This window comes from Crocuta crocuta, unplaced genomic scaffold (genome assembly GCF_008692635.1).
Source record: "Crocuta crocuta isolate KB4526 unplaced genomic scaffold, BGI_CrCroc_1.0 scaffold564, whole genome shotgun sequence".
Lineage (NCBI taxonomy): Eukaryota > Metazoa > Chordata > Mammalia > Carnivora > Hyaenidae > Crocuta > Crocuta crocuta.
In genome coordinates, this window is record NW_027533010.1 from 676,143 (window position 1) to 704,047 (window position 27,905).

At 39.5% G+C, this 27,905-nt stretch overlaps 1 protein-coding gene across 1 annotated transcript in view; it reads right to left on the reverse strand.

Annotated features, from left to right (window-relative positions):
* The window catches only part of DNAH7 (dynein axonemal heavy chain 7), a 245,938-nt gene that overhangs the window by 5,304 nt on the left and 212,729 nt on the right, over positions 1 to 27,905 (reverse strand). Inside the window, exons 57-64 of the mRNA XM_077745812.1 lie at positions 25,696 to 25,896; positions 21,397 to 21,558; positions 14,724 to 14,909; positions 12,887 to 13,024; positions 9,235 to 9,465; positions 6,212 to 6,364; positions 4,680 to 4,857; positions 7 to 110 (exon numbers count right to left, since the gene is read on the reverse strand). Of these exons, the coding sequence (XP_077601938.1) occupies positions 7 to 110; positions 4,680 to 4,857; positions 6,212 to 6,364; positions 9,235 to 9,465; positions 12,887 to 13,024; positions 14,724 to 14,909; positions 21,397 to 21,558; positions 25,696 to 25,896 (1,353 nt within the window). The remainder of the gene's footprint in view (positions 1 to 6; positions 111 to 4,679; positions 4,858 to 6,211; positions 6,365 to 9,234; positions 9,466 to 12,886; positions 13,025 to 14,723; positions 14,910 to 21,396; positions 21,559 to 25,695; positions 25,897 to 27,905) is intronic.

Below are 27,905 nucleotides of genomic sequence, written 5' to 3' on the forward strand. Positions count from 1 at the left end.
ACTAACCACAGGCACTGTATCATAAAGAATTTTGGGATGGGATTCTGCAAGTTTCTTGATCTTTCTATTCCAGGAAGCTCCATCCAGAAATAGTCCATGAATGAAAACACCTAAATATAAAAGAAGCAAGTTAATACAACTGTTTAAATGTGCATATTGATTAAGTTCTGAATCTGAAATTCCTATCATTGTGTGCTCTGCAGATGGTACTAGGGCAGCATCCTAAGGCTTATTCTAAGGTAAAAGCAATAAAGTGCTTTGTCTTAACATACATATTCTAAGAATATCTGTACTTTGGTTAATTCAATACTAAGATTAAATGTGGAGGATGAAACAAAAGAAATTTTATTTCTTAAATAGTTTATTGTCAAGTTGGTTTCCATATAACACTCAGTGCTCATCCCAATAAGTGACCTCCTCCATGCCCATCTCCCCCCTTCCCCGCTCCCCCACCTCCCTCAGCCCTCAGTTTGTTCTCGGCATTCAAGAGTCTCTCATGGTTTGCCTAAAACAAAAGGAATTTTAAATTGGTCTATGGGAAGTTCTCAGTTTGGGTGAATGGGTGTGTGTGTGTGTGTGTGTATGTGTGTGTGTGTGTATAAATGTTTATTTTGAGAGAGAGTACAAGCCAGAGGAGGAGCAGAGAGGGAGAGAGAGAATCCTAAGCAGGCTCTGCACTGTCCACACAGAGCCCCACATGGGGCTTGAATGCACGAACTGTGACCTCAGTCAAAATCAGTCCAACACTTAACCAACTGAACCAACCAGGTGCCCCTATCAGAGTTACATTTTTAATTGGCCAATGATTATAATGTTAGAGGCCATGAAATCTGCAAGAGAAGTTCTTACTATAATTGTAGGGATCCAGTGGCTTCTAGGCAGCATGTGAGCAAAATACTCTTGTGCAGATGTCTAATACTATGAAAGTTCTTTTTCCCTTCTAGAATTTTTTTTCACTCCCGGATCTCTCCTTAGTCTGTATGAGAGAACATATGGAGGATATCCCTCTAGAATGTAATGTCATACACTAACTGCTGAGGAAGAACACATACACATCTGCTGTGGAATTCCCTGAATCTCCGATCAGTTCTCTGACTGTCCTTTTGGTGTAAAACTTCAGGACTCGAATATAGATATATCTAAAAGGAAACACTCATTGTAATTGTTGCACGGATGGGACAGAAGCAATATGGCATCCAGAAACCTAGGTCTTCATTCCTAATTTTTGTGTGTGACCTTGAGCAGTTCATTTAACCTTAGACCTGTTTAGTCATCTGAAAACAACTGAAAAACATTTATAAAACAATAATGCCTACTTTGTCTACCTTGTAGAGTTGTTAGAATCAAATCAGCTACTGTTGGTGAAAGCACTTTGTAAAATAGTATATAAGAAAGTCCTCCTGGACCATGTTGTCCAGTAGGACGTTTTGTAATGAGAGAAGTATTCTGTATCTGTGCTTTCCAGTATGGTAGCCACTGGCTAGTAAATACTTGAAACATGGCTAGTGTGACTGAGGGACTGAATTCTCAATTTAATTATAGTTTAATTTTTAAAGCCACATATGGATAATCCAGTGATGGATACTGGGGGAGAAACTTTTTCCTCTCTAGGTTTTAACTGATGGAAAGAATGGTTGGAATAAAAGGTCAGCTTTATTCACTGACAAAGTACTTGTCCAGTAACTTTTCAAGCTTTACTTGGTAAACCTGAATTGCAAAATCCATCTTGAGCCCGGAGGGTGGACCTGCCTGAGGGAGAGACAGGTCAGTCTGCAAGCCTATCCTGTATACTAATCTTCCAGCCAGATCGAATTCTGGCAGGACAGCCACAGTACTAGATTGGAATTAGGGGCACCTGACCTCGGTGGCTCAGTTGGTTAAGCTTCAGCTTCAGTTCAAGTCATGATCTCGCGGTTCGTGAATTCGAGTCCCCTGTAGGTCTCTGTGCTGACAGTTCAGGGCCTGGAGCCTGGATTCTGTATCTCCCCCTCTGTCTGCCCTTCCCTTGCTCACACTCTGTCTTTCTCTCTCTCAAATAAACCTTAAAAACAATTTTTTTAAAGAAACGACTGATTTAGCTAAATCAAAAATACTCATTTAAAAAATTCCTAGATGGGAATAGGGAAATAGAGGAGACTACCAACAGGGTCTGAGAGAGCCATTTAATACCCTGTCCCACTGACTTGTAAGCATAGCCTAGTAATTCTCTGGTTCTAACCAATTAGATTATCTGTTCCTCACTTAGGAAGCAAAGATCATGTCAGAGTACAACAGTTCATTCCAAATCTAAGAAAAGTAGCAATAAGGATAAAATTTTCTCCAACCCAGCAACAATCTTCTAGGAAATGTGATGGGGATATTCAAACACAGTTTTCTCAGAGTCAATACAGGCCGTATGGAAGACACAAGATCTAAAAGGATAGGTGGGTATTAACCGGGTCCTGGTTCACAGCCGCTCCTACCTGCGAGTCACACCTTTTGCCAACCATGAGTTGTGATCATCCTACAGGTCAGGTCTGGCTTCTTCAGCCCTTCTCTTCACGATTTGCTGCTTCCTTTCCTGTTGTCTAATGCCCTTCATTAGAGTTAGAGTAGTAATTCAAAGAAGAGGAATCTTGGCAAGTACAGCTGGAAAGTAGGATTCCAAAACTTTGTGGATATACAGTGGCTGTGTGGCCACTTTATGAGTCACTTTAAGAGTGACCTTTTTCATTATGTTTAATTTAATCTTGGGTAAATCGGCTCACTTCTTTGTGAGCCCCAGAATGCAGAGACAGGCACACACTAAAGTGTGTATAAATAAGAAAGGCTGGTGGAGTGGTAGAGATCAATTGTGGGAAAAAATTAGTCTAGCCCCAGCTTTTGTCAAGCGGCATCTGGGTTCCTCCCATGAGGATCCCATGAGAAAGATTTCCTTGGGAAAAGTCTACTGCTCCAAATCATTCCATGGAGTCTCATTTTGTTTTGATAATTAGTTGGAAGAAAAAAGCCAGGAATGACAAAAAGGCTAAATTGTGGATATCTATTTATTGGTGAAAATGTATGTGTGTATATGTTAATACATACACATGAATAATATAATTCATGATTTAGTGAATATCTACCAGCTATTATAAATTAAACCTTGGCTGCTACTTTAGTATTCAGTAAAATGGTTTATTTAACTGATGGCTATTCTTTACTGCATGATCTTGGAACACGAAATAGTCCTTATTGATCTTCAAGTTGTACTTTATACTTGTTCCACTGTTTTCAAGAGAAGGTTTGGTTTTAATATATTTAGTCTTTAATAAAAGCAGTTGCGGGTTAGTAAATCTATATAAAGAAATACCAACTACCTTGTAAAATATCTAATTTCAGTGTATAATGATTCGCAATTCAGTAGTTTGATCTTAAATATTAACTAGTTTATAAACTTCAGACAATGCTTTTAGAGATCCGATCTTTAGCTGAATTCAAAAACCTTTAACTCTGAGCAATGCGAATACCACCTAGCCTTCATTCCAAATGCCATCTTCCCTGCCTTTTATCAAATGATGAGAATTTAGGGGGGAAAATTGCATCTGAATCAAATACTTAGGAATCAATCATAGCTTTTTCAAGAAACTTTCCTTGTGAAATACAATGATTGCAAACTTTTACTTCTATAAAAATACTCAGAGGGCCTTAGAGAAAGCAGCTAGTTAATCATAAGAGTCATACAGCCTGGGGTTTGCTGAACTCTGCCCATTGCTATCTGTCTGTGAGACCTTGGGCAAGTTACTTAACTTTCCTGAGCCATAGTTTCAGCTAAGTATAATGGGGATAATAGTAATATCTACTAATAGCCTAGGGCTATTGTGAAGATTAAATGTAAAGGGCTGAGCAGTTTCTGGAACCCATCAGAAAGATACAGAGCAACTCCTTACCCTTCCTTTGATTTGCTTTTACCCAGTTTAAGCTCTCCTTTTTTCCCCCTTCCTAAGTACTTAGTTTGAGCCAAATTATCCTTCATGGTATATTGCTAATCTACATTTTGACTTTTATTAGGGTGAGGGAACTAAGACGTCTATTTATTGACGTCTTTTACAACATGTAATATAGTGAGGTGTACAGAGAATGTATTTTTTAAAAGGCTTATATAATTAAAGGAACAGTAAACTAAGCAGATGGTTGTGAAATACTCTGCAGGCATCCAATGATATGCCCATTCTGAGTGTGTTACGAATAAAAGTATGAGAAGAGCAACGGTCCCAGGATTAAGTCCTTGGAAACTCTAGCTAGAGGAAAGGCTAGCAAAGAAACATGAATCCAGTGAGAAAAGGCAAATCAGGAGAAACAAAGGGAGAAGGAGATCTCTTAGAAAGTTGTCAACTAGTAAAAATTAAGAGTTTAAGATGAAGACTAATTTCATTTCACGGGATTTGTCAATCATCTCTACACCCCACATGGGCCTGGAACTCAGGACCCCAAGGTCAAGAGTCACGCTCTTCCAGCTGAACCAGTCAAGTGCCCCTGTTGATTTGTTTTTAAGATGACAGATTGTAAAGTATGTTGATAGGAATTTCTTTCCCTCAACTATTTGAGAGTAAGTTACATACACAATGATTAAAATGTTAAAAGCTGAGCAAAGTAAGCAAGAATTTATGCTTTTGTTCAGTACCTAGATATAAACCAACTCATTCTGTCACTGCACTTACCATCTTCTGGAGCATGCTTGTACTCTTTGTCTTCCATCACTTCATAGTCAAACCCAAGAAGATCAATGGGGATGGTGTATTTCCTGGCATAGTTCTGCTGGGCACCGGTCAGGAAGGCTTGTGTGAAGAAGAAGCCAGAAAGCCAGAAGACTGGAGGTGGGCCAACCTCATACCATTGCTATGGTGTCAAAGCACAAGTGTTCTCAGGCTGGAGGCTTTCAACTTGGAATACAACACTGCTTAATAAAATTGGCTCCCCAAAGCTCCCCCTATTATCTTTTAGGTGGATTAATAAATGAGTGAACACCTTGAGGAATAAAAAAGATACTTAATATTCAGTGCTTGTTCTGACTTCAATTTCATATCCGTTGCACCAGCTAAAGTATCACAGTGTGAGTAATACATGCTCAGTGATCCCCTCCAAAAAGCTCCACGTCAAAACAAATATCTAATATATGTTGTTGCACATATATCATGTTACACAGTTGAATAGAAGAGATCACTGTAACATCTGGTAATCTTTTTTCCCCTCTAGTCATTAGTGTCCAGTAGACTATTCTTTTGGATGTTTTCCCACCTACTTTACCAAAATACAATGAAGTCCAACACATGGAAACATTATAATACAAGGAACTTCCAAAAGAAACAGGGTAGTGAGAGCTTAAGATTTTTATAAATGTCAAGATATGTACATACTCTGTTTATATCATATCTTTTTTAGGTAGCTTAATAAGCTAATTGAGTACTAACTTTAACAGTAAGTTATAGAAGTCTATAATTCCAAGAACTTTTCCCCGTTAAGAGTCCAAGGTAGAGCCTTCATCTTTCAAGAATAATCTTAATGCTTTAGTATCAACTTTAGTATAACTGAAGGCCTGTGTTATGGAAGGGAAATGTAGTCATTTTATCCCTGCAGAAATTTCCTCATAGGCAGTTTTTGATGCATTATGTACAGTATCAAGGAAATTAATCAATACTTCTAGTGAATATAAATGTTAATAAGAACATAGTTAAGCACCAATATTACCAGATAATTAGGAGGCAGTCTTCAGCCCACTCAACGTTTCCAAGGCAGTTGCCATTAAAATGATTACTGTCTTGGGCTGAACCAGCAGTCTAGTGATTTCATGACCTGGAAGAATGCTGGACAAAGAAGAGATCGGGCTTCTTGCTAGTAGCTTGTCTGGCTTTCAAAGGTGCTCTGTTCTAGGAACCTATTTTAATGCTTAATATTTCATGGAAAAACCAACACAGCCAGTTGTTTTCCCTCTTCAAGTGTCACCGATTTGAATGTCTAAGTTCACTGAACATGAACCCCTGCTCTTAAAGTAGCTTTCAGAGATTCTGCTTCCAACATTAGTATTTTGACAGTTTAGTGGAACAGTTACATAAATTATATGCAATACTGAGTAGTGGTCATTAATGCCTGAGATGCAAAGAAAAACTAGAGTAATTAATACTCCTCACATTAGGCATCCTGATGGAGAAAATGAAATCAAAAGAAACATGTAGGCTCATTTAGATGAACTCACCTGCAAGAATCTTAATCTTGCAAGGAAGTCATTCACATAGCTCCCAAGTGGTTTAAGGCTTGGGTATGATTTGCCCATCCACATTCCTGGAATTTTGACATTCAGAATACTGCTAACCACTTCTTCAAGATCTGTAGACATTACTACAAGCCCCTGAAACACATTGAGGCTTGGTTAAAATGATTGATAGTATTGCTTTTGGACAATCTCCTCTTTAATACCTTTTACATAATTATCCTTTGTTTACAATTGTGATTAGTTAAGGCTGAGTCACATAGCAAAAACTGAAGGGATGTGTTCTTTTGCTGCCAGTAAGTCATGCAGTCATTGATCTATTCCTTACGAAAACATTGACAATTTTAATTTTAATCAAATTTTCTTCTCTAAGTATAATTGACATATAACATGGTACAGTTGGCCCTTGAACAACATGAGCTTGAACTGCATGGGTCCACATGGATTTTTTTCAATAAATGATTGCAAAACTTTTGGAGATTTGTAACAATTTGAAAAAACTCACAGATGAGCCAATTAGCCTAGAAACACTGAGAAATTTTAGAGAAAGGCGTTATTGTCAGAATACAGTATAAAACACATATATAATTGTATGTTAATTGACTATTTATGCAATGGCTAAGGCTTCCAGTCGTCAGTAGGCTATTAAGTTTCTGAGAAGTCAGGAGTTACATGTAGATTTTCGACCACATGGGGGTCAGCACCCCTAAACCCCCATGTTGTTCAAGTGTCAACTGTATTAGTTTCATACAAACAACATGATGATTTTAATGTTTGTATGCATTGCAAAACGATCATAATAAATCTAAATATCATATAGTATTTTTTCCTGTGATGAGAACTTTTAAGATTCACTCTCAGCAACTTTCAAATTTGCGATACAGTATTAACCACATTAATAGTCATTATGCTGTACATCGCATACCCATGACTTTTATAACTGAAAGTTTGTACCTTTTGAACTCCTTCACTCTTTTGCCCACCCTGGAAAGTCTTAATACTTAGCAACTCACTAGCTATTAAATCAGAGCCTAACTTTGACTTAGTTTATTTCCCTATTAAATGGACAACTAAGGAGCACCTGGGTGGCTTGGCCAGTTGAGTGTCTGACTTTGGTTCAGGTCATGATCTCACGGCTTGGAAATTTGAGCCCTGCGTCGGGCTCTGTGCTGACAGCTCAGAGTCTGGAGCCTGCTTCAGATTCTGTGTCTCCTTCTCTGCCCCTCCCCTCCTCACGCTCTGTTTCTCTCTCCCTCAAAAATAAATGTTAAATGGACAACTAATACATCTCTGTCCTGTCTTCTTAAAAGACTAATGATTAAGATAAAATTAGAAAAATCTTACGAAATACTTGGAAAAGTTAAAATATCCTGGATTCTAACTGTGAAGGCTAATTGATATAGTTGGCAATTTTACTCCCAATTAACAAATGGAGAAGATTTTAGAGTAAATTTAATGGGTTCAACACCCACATTTCACTTGCCGCCTTCCCAAACCCACTAAAACAACACTAAAAGGATTTAATTTTTAAGGGTGTAAGCCCACAAGGGAAGAAAAAAAACAGAAAGGCAAAATGACAACACAATTTTGGGAGCTAGATAGCATATGGACTGTTGGTAGATGATGTAGAAGTCAGAAGACCCGATCTTACACTAGCAGAGGAGAAAACTAAGAATCAACTAGATGTTGCTGCAGAATACCCAAAACACTTTGGTGTTGATGGGCCTACATGACAGTGAGGAGTGGAAGGTGGTACTAAAAGAAAAGGGTTATTGAACTCTGGCTTAAAAAACAGATTCCTGGGACTTCTTTCACAAATCTGCACATCGCCTATCATGAGTCAGGTAATGAAATGCTCATTCAAGGGAAGACAGACGAAGAAATGCCTGGAGGCATGCCAGGCTCAGTTGGGCCCACATTGCCATCCTGAAGTTGGGAAATAAGTGAATGGGTGTACACTGAAATGCTGAGATTCCTGAGGCCTCTTTCCCCTTTCTCCCAGAATGCCTTAGGCCAGGACTTTCTCTCCCAGGTAGGAGAGAGGAAGATCCAGATCAAGGAGAAAGACATGATACTGAATGCTTCTTAGCCCAACAGCGCAGCCAGATTAACTACAGCCAGTCTGGTAGACTCCTCTTTTAATAATAACTCATATTCAAGCATTTTTCTCCTCCTCCAATGCTATGATTGGAAACAAACTCAGTTGGACTAGTTCAGTAGCATAATTGGTCTCTGCATGCATTCTTGTTCCCCTCCAGTCCTTCCTGCAGTGGTCGGAGTGAACTTTTAAACATGGAAAAGAGATCATTTCAATTCATTACTTAAAGCCCTCTGAAGACCTCCCCTTACTTTTACACTTTAGAATAAAATTCATCATCTTAACCATGGCCGACAAGGCCAGCATGAGTCTGTGGCTTCCTCTCTCTGTGCTACCATTTCCCTCATACTCCCTGTACTCTAGCCACACAGCCTTCCCTACCTTGTTCCCCAGCCATGCCAAGCTTGTTCTCATGGCCTTTGCACTTGCTGTGTCCTCTGCCCAAATGTTCTGTGGTTTGCCCTTAAGTTCAGGCCTCTGCTCAAGGGTGAGCTCCCCAGAGGAGCCTGACTCAAAATGACTGAAAGAGTTTCCCACCCATCACTCTCTATTCTCTTATCCTTTATTGTTTTCCATGGAACCAACCACTTAATGAAATTACAGATTTGTTTTTAAATTTTTGTCTCCCTCTTAAAAACTTATGCTTTATGAAAGCAACGGCTTTGTCTTTCTTACTCCTTAACACGTTTTCTTAGCACGTATCCTATCTAACAAACTCCATGCTTAATTACCCACTTATTAACTGTCACCCCCAGAATTCTATCTGTCCTTCAAGGGCAAGGATTTTGTTTCTATTCCCAGAATGAAGAACGGTGCTTGCATATTAATCTCTCCCCAATAAATATTTGCTGAGTAAAATAAATGCTAAGTTTGTCGCAGTGATTTTGGGGGGGGGTATATGTTCCCTTACCTTGATTGCTTTTTGAATGTTAGTGCAGGATTCCCTTATGGTCTGCAACAGCTTATTGAACCGCCCCATCTCTTGGGCAAGCACGGTGTTCATGCTCTGAGTGTAAGTGGTCGGGTATCTCCTCATTGCAGCCTCAACATCAAAGTTGTTTGGAAGTTTACCCAAGATATCACCAGCAACCTCATTTACTACTTCATCTGATGATTTTGCGCCAGCATCTGCTGAACGAGACTGTAAGGAAGTCGAACGACAAGTCAGACGTCCTCATAAAGGTCCAGGAATTGCTGCACAGGAAAACCCCTCAGGAAAATTTTGTAAGAATGAGTACCACTGTATTCTACCGACGATTCTTCTCCACACAAGATTTATTCAAGGGGTGGAAACAGGCGTGAGGGTGGAGTCTCAGGAGAAAACCATTGTCAGGGAGGAGGGAAAAGAGAGCAATGGACAGTGTTTACAGGCCAAAGAGCATCTGGAGGAAGCAAATATGCTGTGCGCTGTGCCGTCTGGGTCGAGGGGGAGGAGTGGATGCCGTGGGTCGAGGGAGACAGAGCATTTATATTGGTGGGGGGGTGGAGGGACAAGCGACGTCCAAACCCTGAAGAAGGAAGTCTGATCTTGCTTTGAGAAAGCTTGCCACAAAATATATGTGCCAATAACTCTGGTGCCTACGGGTTGCCAAAAGCAGAGACAGAGTTTTGTCCTTGAACCAGGAGAGCAAAGAAAATAGGCTCGTCTTCTCTAAGCAGTTAGAAGAGTTATGGAGAAAGGCAGACTTTACTAATTCGCACTGGAAGAAAAGGGGAATTTCATTTCAATTTTTATTTTTTATGTTCATGGTGGCAGGGTGTAAATGAATCTATATTTTCTCGAAAAATAATTTTAATCCTCAGAATAAATGTGCGTGTGTGTGTGTGTGTGCGTGCGCGCACATGCACGCTGAGAGAAAACAAGCACAATTAGAAGATAAATGAATAGCTCTCATATTTTTCCAGCCCTAGGAAATTGTGTGTAGTCCTATTTTCAGATTCGGGATTTCCTGGTTTCTTTACTGACACTTAAGCATAAGCAACAGAGCTCTGCGAAAGTAACCATTCCCAACTCCAGTATTTCTTGTTCTAATTTCTTTGCTGTTCTAATTTTTAAAGATGTTTTAAATACATAATGCAAAAGTTTTGTCATTGTTAACTTGCTCTCCCAACTCTGCTGTTCTGGTCTCTTTGCCTCGGAACTGTGGTCACAACCAACGTAGGGTCACCGGACCACTTACCTGCCCATTATTAGAATCGTACTTGCCAATTTGAGTCTGAGGGGAGTGAAAGAGGCTGTTTAATTACATACTGAGAAGGTACCCCATGTGTATTTAAACTTATTTGTTTGATTCTGAGTCATTTTCTGTTGGAACGAACCCACTGTTTTATGTTTTCTGTAATATGGCACATCCCATCAACTTTAAATAAAGCCAAAAGACACTATAAATGCCCCGTTTTCAGACTACTGGGTACACATGTGTCTAATATTCCTAAAGACCTACTTATCCATGTCTGTACATATTCTTTTGTGCTCAGGCAGTGACTGACCTTTACTGGTATTAACATGTAAAAATGGGCATAAAAATGGTCTTTGTCCGTTTTGCTTATTAGCAAATGCCATCTTACAGTAGAGCAGAGCAAGGAGTTCCACGGACTTTTGCATCAAGGATGGCCCACCATTTTATCCTCCCAATCTGTTTCTTCTAGTTTTTGTTTTTGTTTTTGTTTTGTTTTCCCCAGCATCTCTTGTCATCTGCCCTTGTAGGTCCTAGCCCATCTTTAGGATCTGGAAAGAAGAAAGCTCTGTGATTCAGAACACAGATTCTGGGGCCAAACTGGTGGGAGTCAGAGTGCTTGGCTTTGATTCCTGGATTGAAATTGTACTGGCTGACCTTAAGCAAGCTACTTAATCATTCTATATCTGCCAAGTGGGAATAGGTAGCCCTCACTTCAAAAGATTGCTGTATGCGTTACACTGTTACACATGAAGCACTTCGAACAGCGTTAGCATACAGTCAGTACTTTGTATATTAACTATTACTGTCATTACTCTAGGATTCTATAAAAGTAAAAAAGATCAGCTAGAATTCAGTTAGGCTGACAATTCACTTGACAGAATAAGCATTCTTATTAGTATCTTACTCAATCATTAAGGGAACTCTTGTCATTTGAACTTATTTACTTTCAAAAATAAACAACTGAGCACATCTTCTAAAGGGCAAAAATACAAGAGAAGATGTGTTAGTAGAAGAGCAAGATTAAATACTTTTCATTCAAATATACACTCGTGCCCATGGCATGCTGAATTCTAATGCCTTAGATTACTCTCTGATGTGCCCTTAGATTTATGCTCTCGCAAATGGAGTTCCATGTCTGCAAGGTGTCAGCTGTATTTTTCTCTTCAACCCTTTTATACATTTTATACTTTCTATTGCAATTCCATTCTTCATTCTTTTTTTAACAGTAGCGTATAATTCCTTTTTATGTTTATGTTAGAGAGAGAGAGCGCCAATGGAGGAGGGTCAGAGAGAGAGGGGGAGAGAAGATCTGAAGTAGGCTCTGTACTGACAGCGGAGAGCCTGATGTGGAGCTCGAACTCACGAACCGTAAGATCATGACCTGAGCTGAAGGTGGTCGCTTAACTGACTGAGCCACCCAGGTGCGCCGCAATTGTATTCTTTAAATATAATGTAGGGGTGCTTTGGTGGCTCCATCAGTTAAGCACTGGACTCTTGATGTCAGCTCAGGTCACGATCTCACGGCTGTGAGATTGAGCCTAAGCGTGGAGCCTGCTTGGGATTCTCTCTCTCCGTCTCTCTCTGCTTCTCCTTTGCTCCCACATGTGGACATGCTCTCTCAAAATAAATAAACTTAAGAAACTGGGGCACCTGGGTGGCACAGTGGTTAAGCGCCTGACTTCGGCTCAAGTCATGATCTCACCGTTTGTGGGTTTGACCCTCATCAGGCTCTGTGCTGACAGCTCGGAGCCTGGAGCCTGCTTTGGATTCTGTGTCTCCTTCTCTCTCTGCCCCTCACCCACTTGTGCTCCGTCTCTCTCTGTCTTTCAAAAATAAATAAATGTAAAAAAAATAAATAAATTTAAAAATAAATAAATAAATGTTATTTAATCTGATAAAATGTTGATGTAAAGGAAACTGTTTCTATGTAAACCGGGCTAAATGTTCTGGAATATTTGGAAAAGATAAGCCATTTTAAAAGCTGCTGTTGATTTAGTAAGAGATCAGAAAACACGCAAAATTCTAGATGGCTTCTGGCATCAAACTGCTCCCCAAGCATCTTTGATATTACTCCACTTTAAAGGAATTAAAAAGGGACATAGGATATAATGCACTTGGACATGATTTGTGCCAGAAAGGCAAAATGAAAACTCCTAGCAGCTGACTGGTACGCAGACATTCTTTCCAAATCAAACATGGATGGAAAATAAAAGAAAACAAAACACAACCTGATCCATGTACTTACTGTTTAAGTTCATATTTAAGGAACATAGGGATTTTTTTCTTTTCCTTAAAATGGTTCTCCACTTTAACAGAGGGCACATGCTGCTTGGCCAGCATCCCCTTCAGCCTCAGAAGCCAGTTCCTGTACTGATCACATACCTGTGTGAGAAGAATGTTATCAAACAGCAGTTGGGTTTCTGATTGATCTTTAGTGATATCTGCATTGGCATTCATCCCAAAGATTTCTGGTGCAGGGTTCAGCGGCAGAGTCTTTGTGTATTCGATGTAGCTTTTGTGCTGCAAAGATGAAAAACCAAGAGTCAGGAGGTTAGAAATCAATTATCCTGTAGAAATTTCTCACTGAAAAGAGATAATTTTCAATACTCAAGTTATTGAGTGGATAAGCCTGTGAAGCTGGACACCGAGTGCTTTCATTTTCTTTCAACCTGAGGCAAAGTTTTTTTTTTTTTAAAGGACACATTTAGGGAAAAAAGGAAAACATTCTTTACAATTGGAATGGATTTCAAAATGGAGAGAGGCATATCTAAACCATCTCATTTAGAAAACTTCTGGAGAAATTTTGCTGTGCCACGTTTGCTGATGATCGTTCTGAATTTATTGCAATAATTTTTCCTCATTACTCTGATTTTTCTGTTTACTCTTGTGAAAAATCCATGTAATCCAGAAAAGTAAAAACTACCTGATTTTTTTATTATATGACATAATCGTCATTAACACATCATTTTCTGTATATACACATATTTTATCTACAGGGACTTCTGTCAAAATTGCATACCTTTCTTCATGCTCATATAACCATACAAACACTCATATACATACATGGTGGGTGTGGGCGGGGGACTGGTCACTGATGGTTGTTTGAAATGGGTCACCTTGCATATACCTGACTTCATCTTGCCTTTTTCTCACTTGACAATTCATCACTGGAGATCTTGATACCCATGTTGACTTGCTCCACTCACTTAGTGACCTAGGCTCTGGGACTGATTTTCTCTTCATCCCTATTGACATCCGCTCTCGGCTAGCATTAATCTGAATGGACGATAGGGTTGTGGTATGTACCTCTGTTGGATGTGATCATATGTTTAGTTTTCAATATGTATCATTTTGACTTTTAGGAATAAAATGAGAACCAATTCAATTGTTCTGGCAGTCCCTAGAAGTCTAGGGACTCTATCACTTCTAGTCTATCACCGTGTGATAATCTGAGGGCAGATACCACATCTTCCACTAGGCAGGCTTGGAAAAAATAGCAGAAGGAAGGAAATGGACTCTTGCAGCAGCTGGTTCTAACTCTCTTCCACTTTCTACCTGTGTGGCCTCTGGCGAGTCACTGACCTTGTAAAAAGGACAGAATAATAATAGCAATGCTAATTTGATGCTCTAGTGAGATAAATACCTGTCCTGCATTGTAAATAATTAAGCATGCTCTAAATATTAACTACTATTGTTGATGTCATTTTATAACCCTTCTCATGCGTATTTCCATTTTAATTGGGGACAATATCTTTCTACCCAAAGGACTGAATTCATGACAATGGAATTTCAGGTCACTGAAGAAGCTAGTCTCAGGTGAGTGGTTTTTCTGTTACTCCTCACAAAGAGCCAACAGGAAACCACTAACTGCACCTGTGCATGGGGCTTGTTCTGTTTGTAAGACTGAAAACAACACACATAATAGTTAACTAAAAAAACAAGGCCTCTGGGGGAAAATAAAATCACCATTTTGCAACAGGAAATTCATATTTTGCTTCTTTAAAAAAATGTTTTTTTTTTTTTGAGAGGGGGCCAGCAGGGGAGGGGCAGCGCGAGAGGAACAGAAGATCCAACATGGGCCTCATGCTGACCTCAGCAAGCCTGATGGAGGGCTTGAACCTGCAAACCCGTAGATCGCAACCGGAGCCAAAGTTGGCCGCTCAGCCGACTGAGCCACCCAGGTGCCCCAGCTTTTAGTTTTCTTGAAGGTCATACTTACGTCACCAGAAGGAGGGACAAAATAGATGCCGCTTGAGTCGAACTTATAGTCTGGATTTTGAACCAATTCTGTGCAGAAGAATTTGTTTAGAATGCTCCGCAGTGTGCGCCGGTCCCAGTCGTCGGTTACCCTGCCTCCGTAATTGCACTCCCCGGTCATGTACCGCAGAGCCTCGTAAGGCAGCTCCTAGAATTGAGAGTTCAAGTCCCTCAGGCAGCTAAGAGTTATCAGCAGCACATTATGCTGTGTTTCCTGCTTGCACGTGTTATTAAATAAAACTGCTTACAAATAATTTGTATTACACACAATTTCCCTTTATATACTTCTCTGCTAATTGTTGCAATTTCCTCCAGGATCTTTGTTTCCTTGTGTGGTTTGTCATTTTCATTCAGTCAACACAGAGAACAGAATTAATCTATTAACTAGTGCACACACTCAACCAACACTAATGGACCACCTACTATGTGCCAGACACAAAATGAGACCATAATCCTATCCCTGAAAACCTAGCATTGCTGAGTGACATTCAAAACAAATCCAATATAATTCAGAGATGATCAGTGTTCATTTCCTTCACCACATTTTTAGATCCCTGCATACTTTGACAATTGGAATCACCGTAGAAACAATTTTGCATGTAATTTTTCACTAAATCTCCTATTATGAGATACTTTTTACCATTTCATGAAGTACTTTTTAAAAATATCTTAATAACTATCTTTATATTGAACGCATCAGTTACTCCTAATTTTCTGTTTTCTTAAATATACATTTCTTAAAATTTCTAATGATTCTTTAATCTAGATTCCGGAAAAGGAAATTACTATATCAAAGGTAGGGAGTTGATGAAGGCAACTGTTTAATGTCACCAAACTGCTTTTCTGAAAGACTGTAGCAGTCATAGGAATCAGTTTTTAAATTTTTGCTAATGGTTGCCCAAAGATAATTAATATTGTGTTAATTTGCATTTCCAGAATACCAGTGAAATTCATCATTTTTTTCTGTTTAGTAACATTTGTTCTGTCAACTAGCCTTCTACCCATTTTTTCAATTAAAGTTTTAATAGCTTTATTTTATTTGTATAAGCTGTTTTATAAGTTGTGCATGTTAATCAAATTTGTGGAAATATTTTTTCTTTTCACTTTACTTTTTCATTATATTCTCTGGTATGAAGAATGTAAAAACGTTTATGAATGCAAAAGTACTGATTGTTCACCTTGGCAATTTCTTTTCTCACCAGCATAAATCTTACACAAGCACCAGCAATATAGGGAATTCTATTTCTCACTGCCCTCAACAAAACTGAGCATTATCATTTAGGAGAAAAAGTTAACATTAGACAATAACATTGTTTTTAGATTCTTTTAAAAATTTTTTTTTAATTTTTAAACAATCTCTACACCCAACAAGGGGTTTGAACTTACTACCCCAAGAACAAGAGCCACATGCTGTACCAACTGAGCCAGCCAGACACTGTAGTTTTTGAGTGTTTTTTATTTTTTACTGCAATAGAATTGATATATAACATTGTATTAATTTGAAGTGTATAAAGATTTGATATTTGTATATATTGTGAAATGATCACCACAATGTCTATTTAACTTGTCGTTACACATGATTACAAATTTTGTTCTTGGGATGAGAACTTTTAAGATCTAGTCAACAAAGGCAATGTTGTTTAAAGAATGTGTAAGCAGGCATTAAACAAAGATCTCATTCGGGGCACCTGAGTGGCTCAGTCAGTTAAGGGCCGACTTTGGCTCAGGTCATGATCTAGCAGTTTGCGAGTTCAAGCCCCACATCACGCTTTGCACTGACAGTGCAGAGCCTTCTGGGGATTCTCTCCCTCCCTTCCTCCCTCTCTCTGTCCGTCCCCTACTTGTGATCTCTATTTCTCTCAAAATAAATAAAATAAACTTAAAAAAACATACAAATATCTCTATCTACTTTGGAAGTTGTCCACAATATTTGCAGAATGAAAAAAGCAAGCTAAAAATGATTATGCAAATATTATATTTTTGAGAAAAAAACTACTACGCATATGTTGTGCTTATGTATATATGTACCTATATGTATATAGGAAAACTTCTGTGTAGATTTGCCCTAAACTGGGAAATTGGTTCCTTTGGGGGTGAAAGTAGGGTAGGAGGGAGGGGTAGACCTTACACACACACACAGACACACACACACACCCCTACCAAATCATGAAAAACTAAGTAGTTGACCATCTGCCAAGTAGACTACATGTATCTTTTATAGTTTCATTTTCTTTTACAGTTTAAGTTTTTCTTTTTCCTTTCTTTAATCCAGCAGGAATTATATAGTATAAATAATCTAACTTAATTTTTTCCTAATAGCAAATAATCAATTATTCCATCATAATTTATTGAATACTTCTCTCATTTCCTATTTATTTAAAAAAATTTTTTTAACGTTTATTTACTTTTGAGAGAGAGACAGCATGAGTGGGGAAGGGACAGAGAGAGAGGGAGAGAGAGAGAGAGAGACAGAGAGAGAGAATTCCAAGCAGGCTCTGTGCCTCCAGCACAGAAGCTGATGTGGGCTTGAACTCATGAAACCGTGAGATCGTGACCTGAGCCAAAACCAAGAGCCGGACACCTGACTGACTGAGCCACCCAGGCACCCTGGCCTATTCATTTTAAATGCTGCAATTACAGTGCTAAATTTCTACCTGTAGTAGTGTTGCCATTCTTCTTGAGAGCTTGAAGATCTTTCCACTCATCGTGATTCATTCATGAAAAACACACACTGACTCACCTATCACATATACATATTTAGGCACTAAGGATACAAGAGTACACATATCAAAGTCACCAGATAGTCTAGGGGCTTATAATCTGACAGAACTTTTCCCCTTCTGAGCAAAAGTTTGTAGTTCGCAGTGTCCTACATGTATCACCAGCTCTGTCAAGGCTACCAGAGCAAAATGGGGTGTCAGTACCCATGTTTCTGGCTTCTAAGCTAGAGCATGTCAGGGACAGGATAGCAGATCAGGAAGGACCCAAAAAATCTGGAATCATCTCTTGCTTTTATATGTGTTCACCTACAATGATAAGGATTCTCAACACAATGCTGGACAAAGTGACTCTCAGCCGAAATGGCATGTAGAAATGTGCCAATGGGGAGGCACACTTGGCTCCTGAGTCTGAGATGGTTATTCAAGATATATCCCCAAAAGTAAACAAAGATTGAGCCTAGGAAAGCGTATTCAGAGTAGAAGCAAAATGTATGCCAAGGCTCAGAGATGTGAACGAGCACTTGACACGGAGAGAAAAGCAAGTAGACTGTGGGCATGTGGTACAACAGCTCCCCCCGACCTTATCCTTGGAAGATGTGTCCTCAGGTCCCCAGTGGATGCCTAAAACAAGAGAGAGCTGTTTTTTGCCTATATATGCTGTTTTGTCTTATATATACATGCCTATGACAAAGTTTAATATATAAATTAGGCACAGTAAGAGACTAACAACAATAGCTCATAATAACTAATAATGAAATAGAACAATTAGAATATACTGTGATAAAAGTCAAATGAATGTGGTATTAACCCTTCCTCTTGTAATGATGGTTCAATGCTTATGTGATAAGATAAAGTAGGCTGCATGATGTAGGCATTGTGATAGCATTAGGCTACCACTGACCTTCTGATAATATGTCAGAAGAGGATCAGCTGCTTCCAGACTGCACTAGGCTGCAGGTGACTAAAACTGAGGAATGCAAAAACCATGGATAAGAGGGGTCTACTGTAAAGGGCATGAGATACAGCAAAAAGGAGGGGTGCGGAGGGAGGTAGGGCATGGTTGGGGAGGGATAAGGAACAACTGAGTGTCAATGACTCCCAGATTTCTAGCTTGAGGTTGGGTGGGAGTTGGTTCCACTATTTTGCTGCAGCCAGAGAATAGAAAATGGGGAAGGGAAACAGTATTCCATACGATAACCATTCCTCATTGTGTTGCATTTCCAAAGTTTTCCCTACACCTTGATCTGCACCTTGATCTGCTTTCTCTCCAACCATTGATTTTGGGTAATAACCAACAGTCCTTAGATCTTTTCTTAGGCTACAAGACCTCCCTTTTAAATCTCAGACATTCTCAGGTTTCTCTTAACACTTTAACAATTCACAAATCTCTGGATTTTGTTCACTTTCTTCTCTTGGGCTTTATATCTGTATGCCAAGAGCTTAGCAGATATACTTCCCAGATGTATACATGTATAGAGAGATGAAATAATTACCCCTCCCCCATCCCCATTCCACTAATCCACCTGCTGTAAACCTGTTAACTCCTGGGAGTACTCCCTGTCTGGATCAACGAATGGTACCTTCCACCTATCCAGATTAGAAAACTAACATCAACTGGGACTTCTTCTCCCTTTACCATTTAGTATCTAAGTCATTTCAATCCTTTTCCCTACATATCTACTGTATCTCTACCATGTTCCTCATCTTAGTTCAAATGCTTTAATTTAAACTCTTATCATTTCTTGTCTGGGTTATCATGATGGTCTCCTGTATTAGTTTCCTGGGGCTGCTGATAGTTGGCTTAAAATAAAAGAAATTTATTGTGTGATAGTTCTGGAGGTTAGCAGTTTGAAATCAAGGGGTCGGCAAGGTCACGCTCCTTCAAAGCTTCTAAGAGGTTCCTTCTCTGCCTTTTCTGGTTTCTGGTAGCCCCAGGTAAGTGATTTTCTAAAATTCAAATATTCTCCTAAAAGCACACCAGTAACAATAGAATAACCCCCAAATCCATTAGCATGCCATGTAAGTATGCTCCAAACCCCTTACCATTAACCAAACCTTTTCACTTATTTACCCCTTTTTAGAATCTTTTATTGTTCCTTCATACTGAAAACCTCTCTGCGTTCAGTCCTGGCTACCTCGTCCTCTGTAGGGACACAATCACAGCCAGCAGAGTTGCTTACCTCCTCGTTTAGGTCTCCATCTTTAAATAGTGAGGGTGACCAAATAGACTACTGTCCAACTGGAACACTTTGAGAGTGATCATGGGCATTAGAGAATTAATATTATATAATTTAAAAATGGTATGTTGACAAATCTATTTCAATATACTGGTAGACCTCTATGTAGTTCTACTCAAACATTGTTTTCAAAGTAAGATTATCTCTTAAAATAATCAAAACATTTTATGATTATTCTAAGAGAGTATATGCAGAATATTCTATTCTTGCTATATAGTCACATACTTTAACTTCTTAGATATATCTGTTTCAGATAATATCTCTGAGAGTTTCCCAAAGAATGTAGTTTTCAATATGGTCTCAGTGTTTTTAATCTTTAAATATTATCGTCTATAATATTCTACAGAGCTTCATTATAGCGTTACTAAATTTTAAATTGCTGCCATTTTCAATGGACTCTTCACTACCGACTATACTATTTTAAATTAGAATATACTCTATAGGTGCTTGAACAAATTGCTAAATGAACTAGATAGAGCCCCCTCCTTTCTATTTTTTGTAATGAAAAGTATAATTATCTTAGTTCAAGTACTTCTGCAGGCACTGTATCATTACATTTTGATCTCCATTCTTAATATCTTTTTGTATACAAATATTCCTACAAGAATTCATCAGATTTATGCTTCTTTTTAAATGCTTTACCAATTTTAAATGCTGCAAAGTCAAAGGCCTCTCAACTCATTTGATTACAGAATAGGAATCTGTCCAGTGAAACACAGATCAGATCAAAGATCCTTCATGTAAGTTTAGATATGTTGTGTGAGCTCTTGATATTTGTGTTTTGCTTTTGTAGAGATAGAATTCAATACCTTCCTGTTTGTAGGTCCTTAAAAAAAGAATCCCAAGTTACCAAAAGTTTCAAAAATTCAGTTTTTTGGATACTTTGAGATTGATTGATTTAAAAATTTCCAACTAATTTTGAACAAACTTTTAACAAAACTTGGAGGGATTCACCTCAAAAAGCTTCCTATCTTGCAGGACACTTGGATTGGTTGATCAAGCAATGCTTCAGAGTTACAAATGTTAAAAATCCAACTGATAGACAAGTAGTAAAAAGAGAAAATGGGTAGTGTGTATGTGTGTGTGTGTGTGTGTGTGTGTGTGTGTGTGAAAGAGGGAGAGAGACAGGCAGACAGACAAAGAGACAAAGAGAGAACCATAGGGGCTGAAATGTGGTTGACATGACATTAAGCTGTTTGGCTTCTCAAAATCTACACCTCAGGTAAACATAAATGGCCTAAAGAATTTGTTTTCTCCTGACAAATGACTCAAATTCTACAATAATAGCACACTAAAATTTCCCTAAAAATAAAGTCATGCTCCAGAACAGAAGGAAATTCATGTGTATTTTCATTCTGGAGCTTGATTGATTTATGGTCTTCTCAAATCCTTTGCAAAATAACGCAATCACTTCTCAGATTCCTACAGGTGTTTACATGTCGAAAATAAATGATAAAATATAGGTTCCTACTAGACATACCAAATGTCCTAACTACCTACTATAGCGATTATGAAATCCTGTTATAACAAAGAACTACCTAATGAGTGGTTGGGAATTAGTTTGCTATTCATTTTATAAGAGTATAAATTAATCAGAATTCCCTGCTTAATATTACAAACACTTACAACATGATAAAGAGCAAAATAGGTAACATTCTTGCTGTGATTTTTATGATACCTCATACTGGTTCAGGAACATGTGGAGTTGCTGTACACTAATTCTTAGGTCAGTCTCGTTGAACTCGTAAGGAATATTCCACCCCAGGGGTCCAAATTTCCGTCTCTCTTGTACCAAAGCATGAAAGAAGCAGAGGCCATAAAGTAATTTCTTGAATTCTTCCTGTAATGAGAAGAAACGGTGCCACATCATTTCCCCCCAACATTGCATTATACTTACTGTATGTTAAAATAAAAGTAATTTTCTTTGTTTATAAATATATCCATCCCAAAGTACACTAAAACAGAATTAACTGCCATAGGCTATTTAGGCAAAAATATGCTCATTTGTACACACGTCCATTTGGCACACACGGCTACGAACACCAGGTTTTAGGGAGCATAGAAGCTTGTCTATTTAGTGTAACCTTATAGGATTTTGGACATTCCAGGTGAAGCATCAGAAGGCAATGAATGAATTCTAATGTGTGATCCAAGACCACCATGGAGAAATTTCAAAGAAGATGTTTCAAGCCAGTTAAGCAGCTCTATAAGAAGGACTTCTGGATTGAAACTTTGGACAACTTCATGACTTTTCCAATTACTCTGAGGTAATAAGAAGTCTTACAGTTACTTTCAATGGCAAAGCCAGCCTTGACTCAGAAATCAGAATGTGTGATGCAGCCTCCATGAGAATGTTATAAAATGATCAAAATAGAGCTTGAGAGAGAATTTGTGACGATTTCCTTGGAAAGAGCAGCTGCTGTGCTGGGAGTCTTCTTGCCCCCACCCCCAAGGGAGAAAGGAGCACGGGGCTATCTTCTTGGTCCAAGCTAGTGAGAAGGAATTAACAGGGTTGCTCAGAGAGCTGATGCACGTTCTCTGCAGCTGGGGCAGAGTGGAAAAGTGCACAACTAATGCCAGAAAGAGCAGAAAGGTCCGTGGCCACAGGGTAGTGGATCAGGAGAGGGAAATCAGAGCCCCACTTCCAAAGGTGGGCCAACCCAGCCTAGATACCAATGGAAGTGATGGGGAGCTGGATTAAGAATGCCAGCCAGGGGTCATTTTAAGCCTTTCTTGCTCAAGACGACCTGTGTTACAGGGTGAGGAAATCCCAACAGTAAGAGCCTGTATGAAGTGAATGACGAGACCCAACAGCTGAGGGGGCGCATGGGCAGTCAGCTGATGGATGGAGTCACAGTCAGAGGAGTCCACAAGGGAAGTCCAAGGAGAACCCATGAAAAGATTCACAAGAGAAAAAATCAGCTTTAACCCCCTGCCACGCCCAGAGAGCTCCAAGCAATAGTGGCCCAGGACCAGAACTTCCACTCTGCCCTGCCTTGCGGCTGTACACACTCCAAACTGAGTGATCGGGGTCAGCAGCCATCATTACAACAAGAAAGATACCAACTCCATTCTCTTCACCAATGGCATGAACCGCACTGATTACAGGTCCTAAGTAAGTTTCTGGAGGGTTGAAGCCTGTATTTTAAATAAACGCTAAGTCATGATTAACATATTATATTGCACTTTCTGATTTCTAAACCGAGGCTGGCTTTGCAAGTTAAAATGACTGTAGGCCATTTCATCACCTGACAATAATCAGAAAAGCTATGGTGCTGCCCAAAGTTTTGTCCAAGGGCAGGTGGAAGTTTCCCTTGTGGAATAAACTGAAAGAAGGAGTACAGACAAGACCAAAGTAGCATCAGTTTAATCAGAGAGGTGGGAAAAAACAAAGTGACACATGCTGTGTGAATTCTGGAACTATTTTAGATCCATTACAGAGCAGAGCAAATTGGTAAGTGTGTTAATAACGTGGGAGCCAGGTGCTCAGCACAGAAGAGGTGACATACACATATGGAATGAGGGAAAGTAAGCAAGAACCCTGGGTAGATGGACTGAAGTTGTACATACATTCCAAACTCATTACTTCTAGATTATGTGAATGAATACGTATGTATGCATGTACTTATCTGGATGCACGTATATGTGTATATATGTACTTGTATATATGTGTATGGGTGTGAGAGTACATGCATAGATTTCTAAGTTTTCTCCCCTGAAAGGACCAAGAACCAAAAACAAGGCAGCAGCACCCAGCTCTAGGTCCCTAGAACCAGGACTACACAGAAAAATGGCTGGTTCCAGGGTTGAGTAACAGGTAAGCCTGCAGCATCTAATGCCAGAAAGTAAGAGGGCTAGGTCATAATAATAACAACAGCAATAACAACAACAATAATAATAAATGATGGGAACTAGAACGAGCACAGAGGAGCCAGCTTGAAGGCGCTCCCGCTGACCAAACCTGGGACAATTTGAGCGAAAGACTTAAGGATAGTAACATTGTTAACCAATGGGGGAAAGATAAACCAAGGAATTCACGAGTCTATCCCAACAACACGTAAGTAAAGGGGGAGATGGGAGAGCTGTTGTGGAGACTAGAGAGGCAGGGGTCAAATATGGAGGGGGTGCTGGAGTCGGAATGATTACAGGAAGTAACTGGATCAGGCAAGATACATCAGCGGCTACTAAATGTGGGCGAGGGCTGGATGTTGCTGAGACACAGGATTTGGGCACGGCCCTGAAATGTCTCCCAAACTGACGATTAGTTGCAAGGGGTAAGGCAGTAATTACACGTTGAAGAAATCAGACAACACTGTGTCTGGGTGATCAAAATTCATACCAACAGTGAGGGATAAATGGGTATCGTGGGCCTCCCAGTGAGATACTCTGAGGACACAATTTCACTAATATGGTGTTTGGGCTAAAAATGCATAACTTGAATCTAATAATGAGTAAATATCAGACAAGCCCCAAATGAGAAATGTTCCATTAGAAAGGAGGAGATGAACTCTTCAGCAATGTCAGTGTCATCAAAGACAAAGGCTAGGCCAACGTTCCAGGTAAAAGGAGGCAAAGAGATGTGGCGACTAAATGTAATTCTAACCTGAGACCAATCTGTAGTAAACAGGGAAGATGCTCTAAGGGACATGATTGAATCAACAGACAAATTTTGGGATACAAACAGTAAATTAGATAAAATAGTATATCCTTGCTAAATCCATTAAACTAGTAATGATATTAGGGTAAGATAATTTCTCTATTCTTAAGAAATATACATCAAACTATTTACTTAGGGGTAAGGGTTGTGACATATCTAACTTATGCACAAAAGCTATATATTAACAGGAGATGAGTATGGGTTAAGGGCATAGGGGTGTTCTTTGTGCTATTTTTATACTTGCCACTTTTCTGTAAGTTTAAAATTATTTTCAAATAAAGAGTTAAAGCAAAAAATTATGATGTACTCTTTTGGCACTTGAGGAGATTTGGCTTTTGGTTTGGACTGCGTTTCATGAACACCTAGACTTCCAGTATGCATGACTTCCTCTGGAGAGACCTTTGGATCTAGAAGAAAGGGAGTGAAATTTTGCACAAGGGCTTCTTCTGTCCAGCCTCTCCCATGCAGACATGCCCTCACCACCTAGCTGGAAGCAACCTGCTCTCCTCGGGGCCTAATCAATGCAAAAGCTACTCAGACAGCAGGTCTTAGAAGTGCAGGATAAGGTCTGACTTAGTGTCAAACATAGGTGCTTGCTTTCTGTTAGTACCCAAGATTTTTGTTTAATGAAAGTCCTTCTTTATTTTTAATGTTATCTTTTGATGTGTACTTAAAACATATTCCGATACCAAAAGCGGGAGCTGTGTAATGGCAGAAACTTACCAAGGTTCATAACCCCTCTTAAAAAGAAACTCTTCCATTTTTAATTATGGCAAAACGCTGTGAAACAATTTTAGGTCACAGACATTCACACGCAGAATTCTAATCATGAAAGCAGTGGGTGGTTTCCCTGCTTGCCTCGTGACGCTGAAAAAGACCCTTATGAGTCCCATCAATCAAGGAGTAAAATAATTTTGGTTCTCATTATAGTTATATGGAGGAAATATTTTTATGTTTTAATTTAAAGATATGGCTCCAAATAGCAAAGGGCTCAGTTAATATCCTGAAACAAGATTCTCCAACCTTGCAGATTTGTAGTGGGAATGGCTTACAGCTGACTTTCTAAATAGAAAGCTACATTATTAATGACACCCCAGAAGATCTCAGCTGAGCACAAATGAGGCTGGTGGTAAAATTAAAATAAAATATTAATACAATTGACTTCAGCACAGTCAATAATCAGTAATCAAAACCAACCGCACTGCAGGGCAGGAGGCCTATTTAATTTGTAGTTTTACTCAGCCACACACATTCGAGATCACCGGGGACCACTTGAAATGCTTCACAGGGCTGAGGTAACAAGACTTAGCCATTACTAACAGGCTTTTTGCAGCTGCCAAAAAACTCGGGGTCAGAGATCGGGTCCATGAGGTACGATCGAACGATATTAGCCCGTAAACCTTTCGGTGCCTCATTGGTCATTTTCACCCCATTCTGCAGTACGGACACGGGGAAGGTTGGTGACGGGTAACTCGTGAGCCAAATGCGGAAATCTGGATGTGTTGATTCTGTGCTTAACTCCTGCAAAAAATAAAATAAAATAATAATAATAATAATAATAATAATAATAAAAGAAAGAAGCGAACAAACAAAAGAAAATTAGATACAAGTGGGTATGTAAAATCCAAGGAAAATCTCCACATCATATGTGCATGGGATGGCCTGGAGGTGGGAGGAAGCATTTTTACAATATAGAGCCTACTGCTGCAATTCAAGGCAAAAGTCTTAAAATCTGATTCTGCCCCTGAAACAACACACTTCGTTGAGAAGGCCCGGAGTGCTGCCATTCTTCTTGATAAATTTAAATCACAGGACTACAGATTTCACAGAGGCATTACAGAATTTAGAGGTGGCCGCAATAGAGACTCAGACATTCCCTCGAAAATCTCATATCTTAACTGATGTTGCTGAAATATTTATAGATATAATTCTCTGCCCAAGAGCCAGATTAAGAGCAATCCATTCTTCCTGATGTAGCCAGGTGGTGAGAATGAGCAACATAAGTCAATATTAAACGAAGCAGAGATGAAAAGAAAAAAGAGAGCATTTTGGAAGGCGAAGTATTAGCTCTATTTTCTTAAGGGGATATTCAGGTCCGTGTGAGGGACGATAAAAGAACACTTACTTAGCACTGTCTTGAAGGCGGTATAGGCCAGGAAGGATTATCAAGGGCCTTTCCCTCTTCCTGTGCAGTCCTGCTCTCTGTTGCCACCTCCTCCAATTGCCCACGTCAGCAGCATCTTAAGTTGCAATTCTTTATCAGTAAAACATTTTTTGAGCACCCATGTGGTGAAGGGGTAAGGGCGAGTCAGGGAGGAGGCAAAGGTGCCTATGTTCTTTAGTAACAACAGTGGAGAGTGAAGGCACCATTTTCCCCTCGTATCAGCTGCCCTGTGCCCAGTGACATAAGCAACGTGACTCAGGGGACTTTGGGCTACGTTTGCCATCCATCCGGGACAGCTCTTCTCTCCTGTGTGACTCTAACGGGTATATAGGACACAGTTCAACAGGAATGGCCTAGAGATGGAGGAACCATGAGGAAATAGGCACAAATACCAAACCTCTAAGGGAAGGCCTGAAGGATGAGAAGATGCGGGTAAGGCAAATAATAGGAAGAATCGTTTTTTCAGGCAGAAACAACATTATGATGGCCTACATTCTTGAAAAAGTGTGCTATGCCAAAGTGAAAGAACTTCAAATGGCCAGAGCATAGAAGGCAAGATGCCAAGTGGCCAGAAATGAAAACTGAGAGGAAGAAAGGTCAAAGAGGAAGGGTGTTGTAAGCCAAGATGAGGGTTTAAACTTTGTCTTGCATGCAATGGAAAAGTTTTAAGCAGTGAAGCGATATTCATTCACTGATTCAGGAAATATTTATGGGCTGTCTCTTTGGGCCAGGAACAATTCAAGGTGCTGGAGATAAAGCAGAAAAGAAAACGGACAAAGTCACTGTTCTAGTGGCGCTTATATCCCATTAAGAGATACAGATAAAATGGTGACAAGTGGCACAAATAAAAATACAACTGGCTCCTTAGAGTTTCAATTGTATGTCTGGACTGTGCGAGTCATGTCATTACCTTGGCTAATTAGTAACCCATGCGACTCTGAGTTAGCGGCGGTTCAGAGTTATGGCTAATTACATCAAATATATTTTCTCTGTTTGTTGAAATTACACGCCAGGTTTTCTGTTTCCTCAGTGGAGCTCTGTGGGGTTTTCTTCGTAGAATTTCTGCCCACCAAAGTAGGGAAGTGTCCTAGCCCACTGCAAGAGCCGGGGGAGGGGGGTGGGATAGAGTGCTCCTTTGGTTTCACATTGATCCTCTGCAGCAGGGTCACTGGCTAAGTAGGTGAGAAATGAGTTAAAGCAAAGTTATATCCTGAAGCCTTTTGATTTCTAGCGATTACATGAATTTCACCCTGAAAAGCTTTTGTTGTCTTTGGTCTGCTGCTGTAAAAATGCTGAGAACAAACTGAGGGCTGATGGGGGTGGGGGAGAGGGGTAGGGGGGGTGAGGGGCATGGAGGAGGTCACTT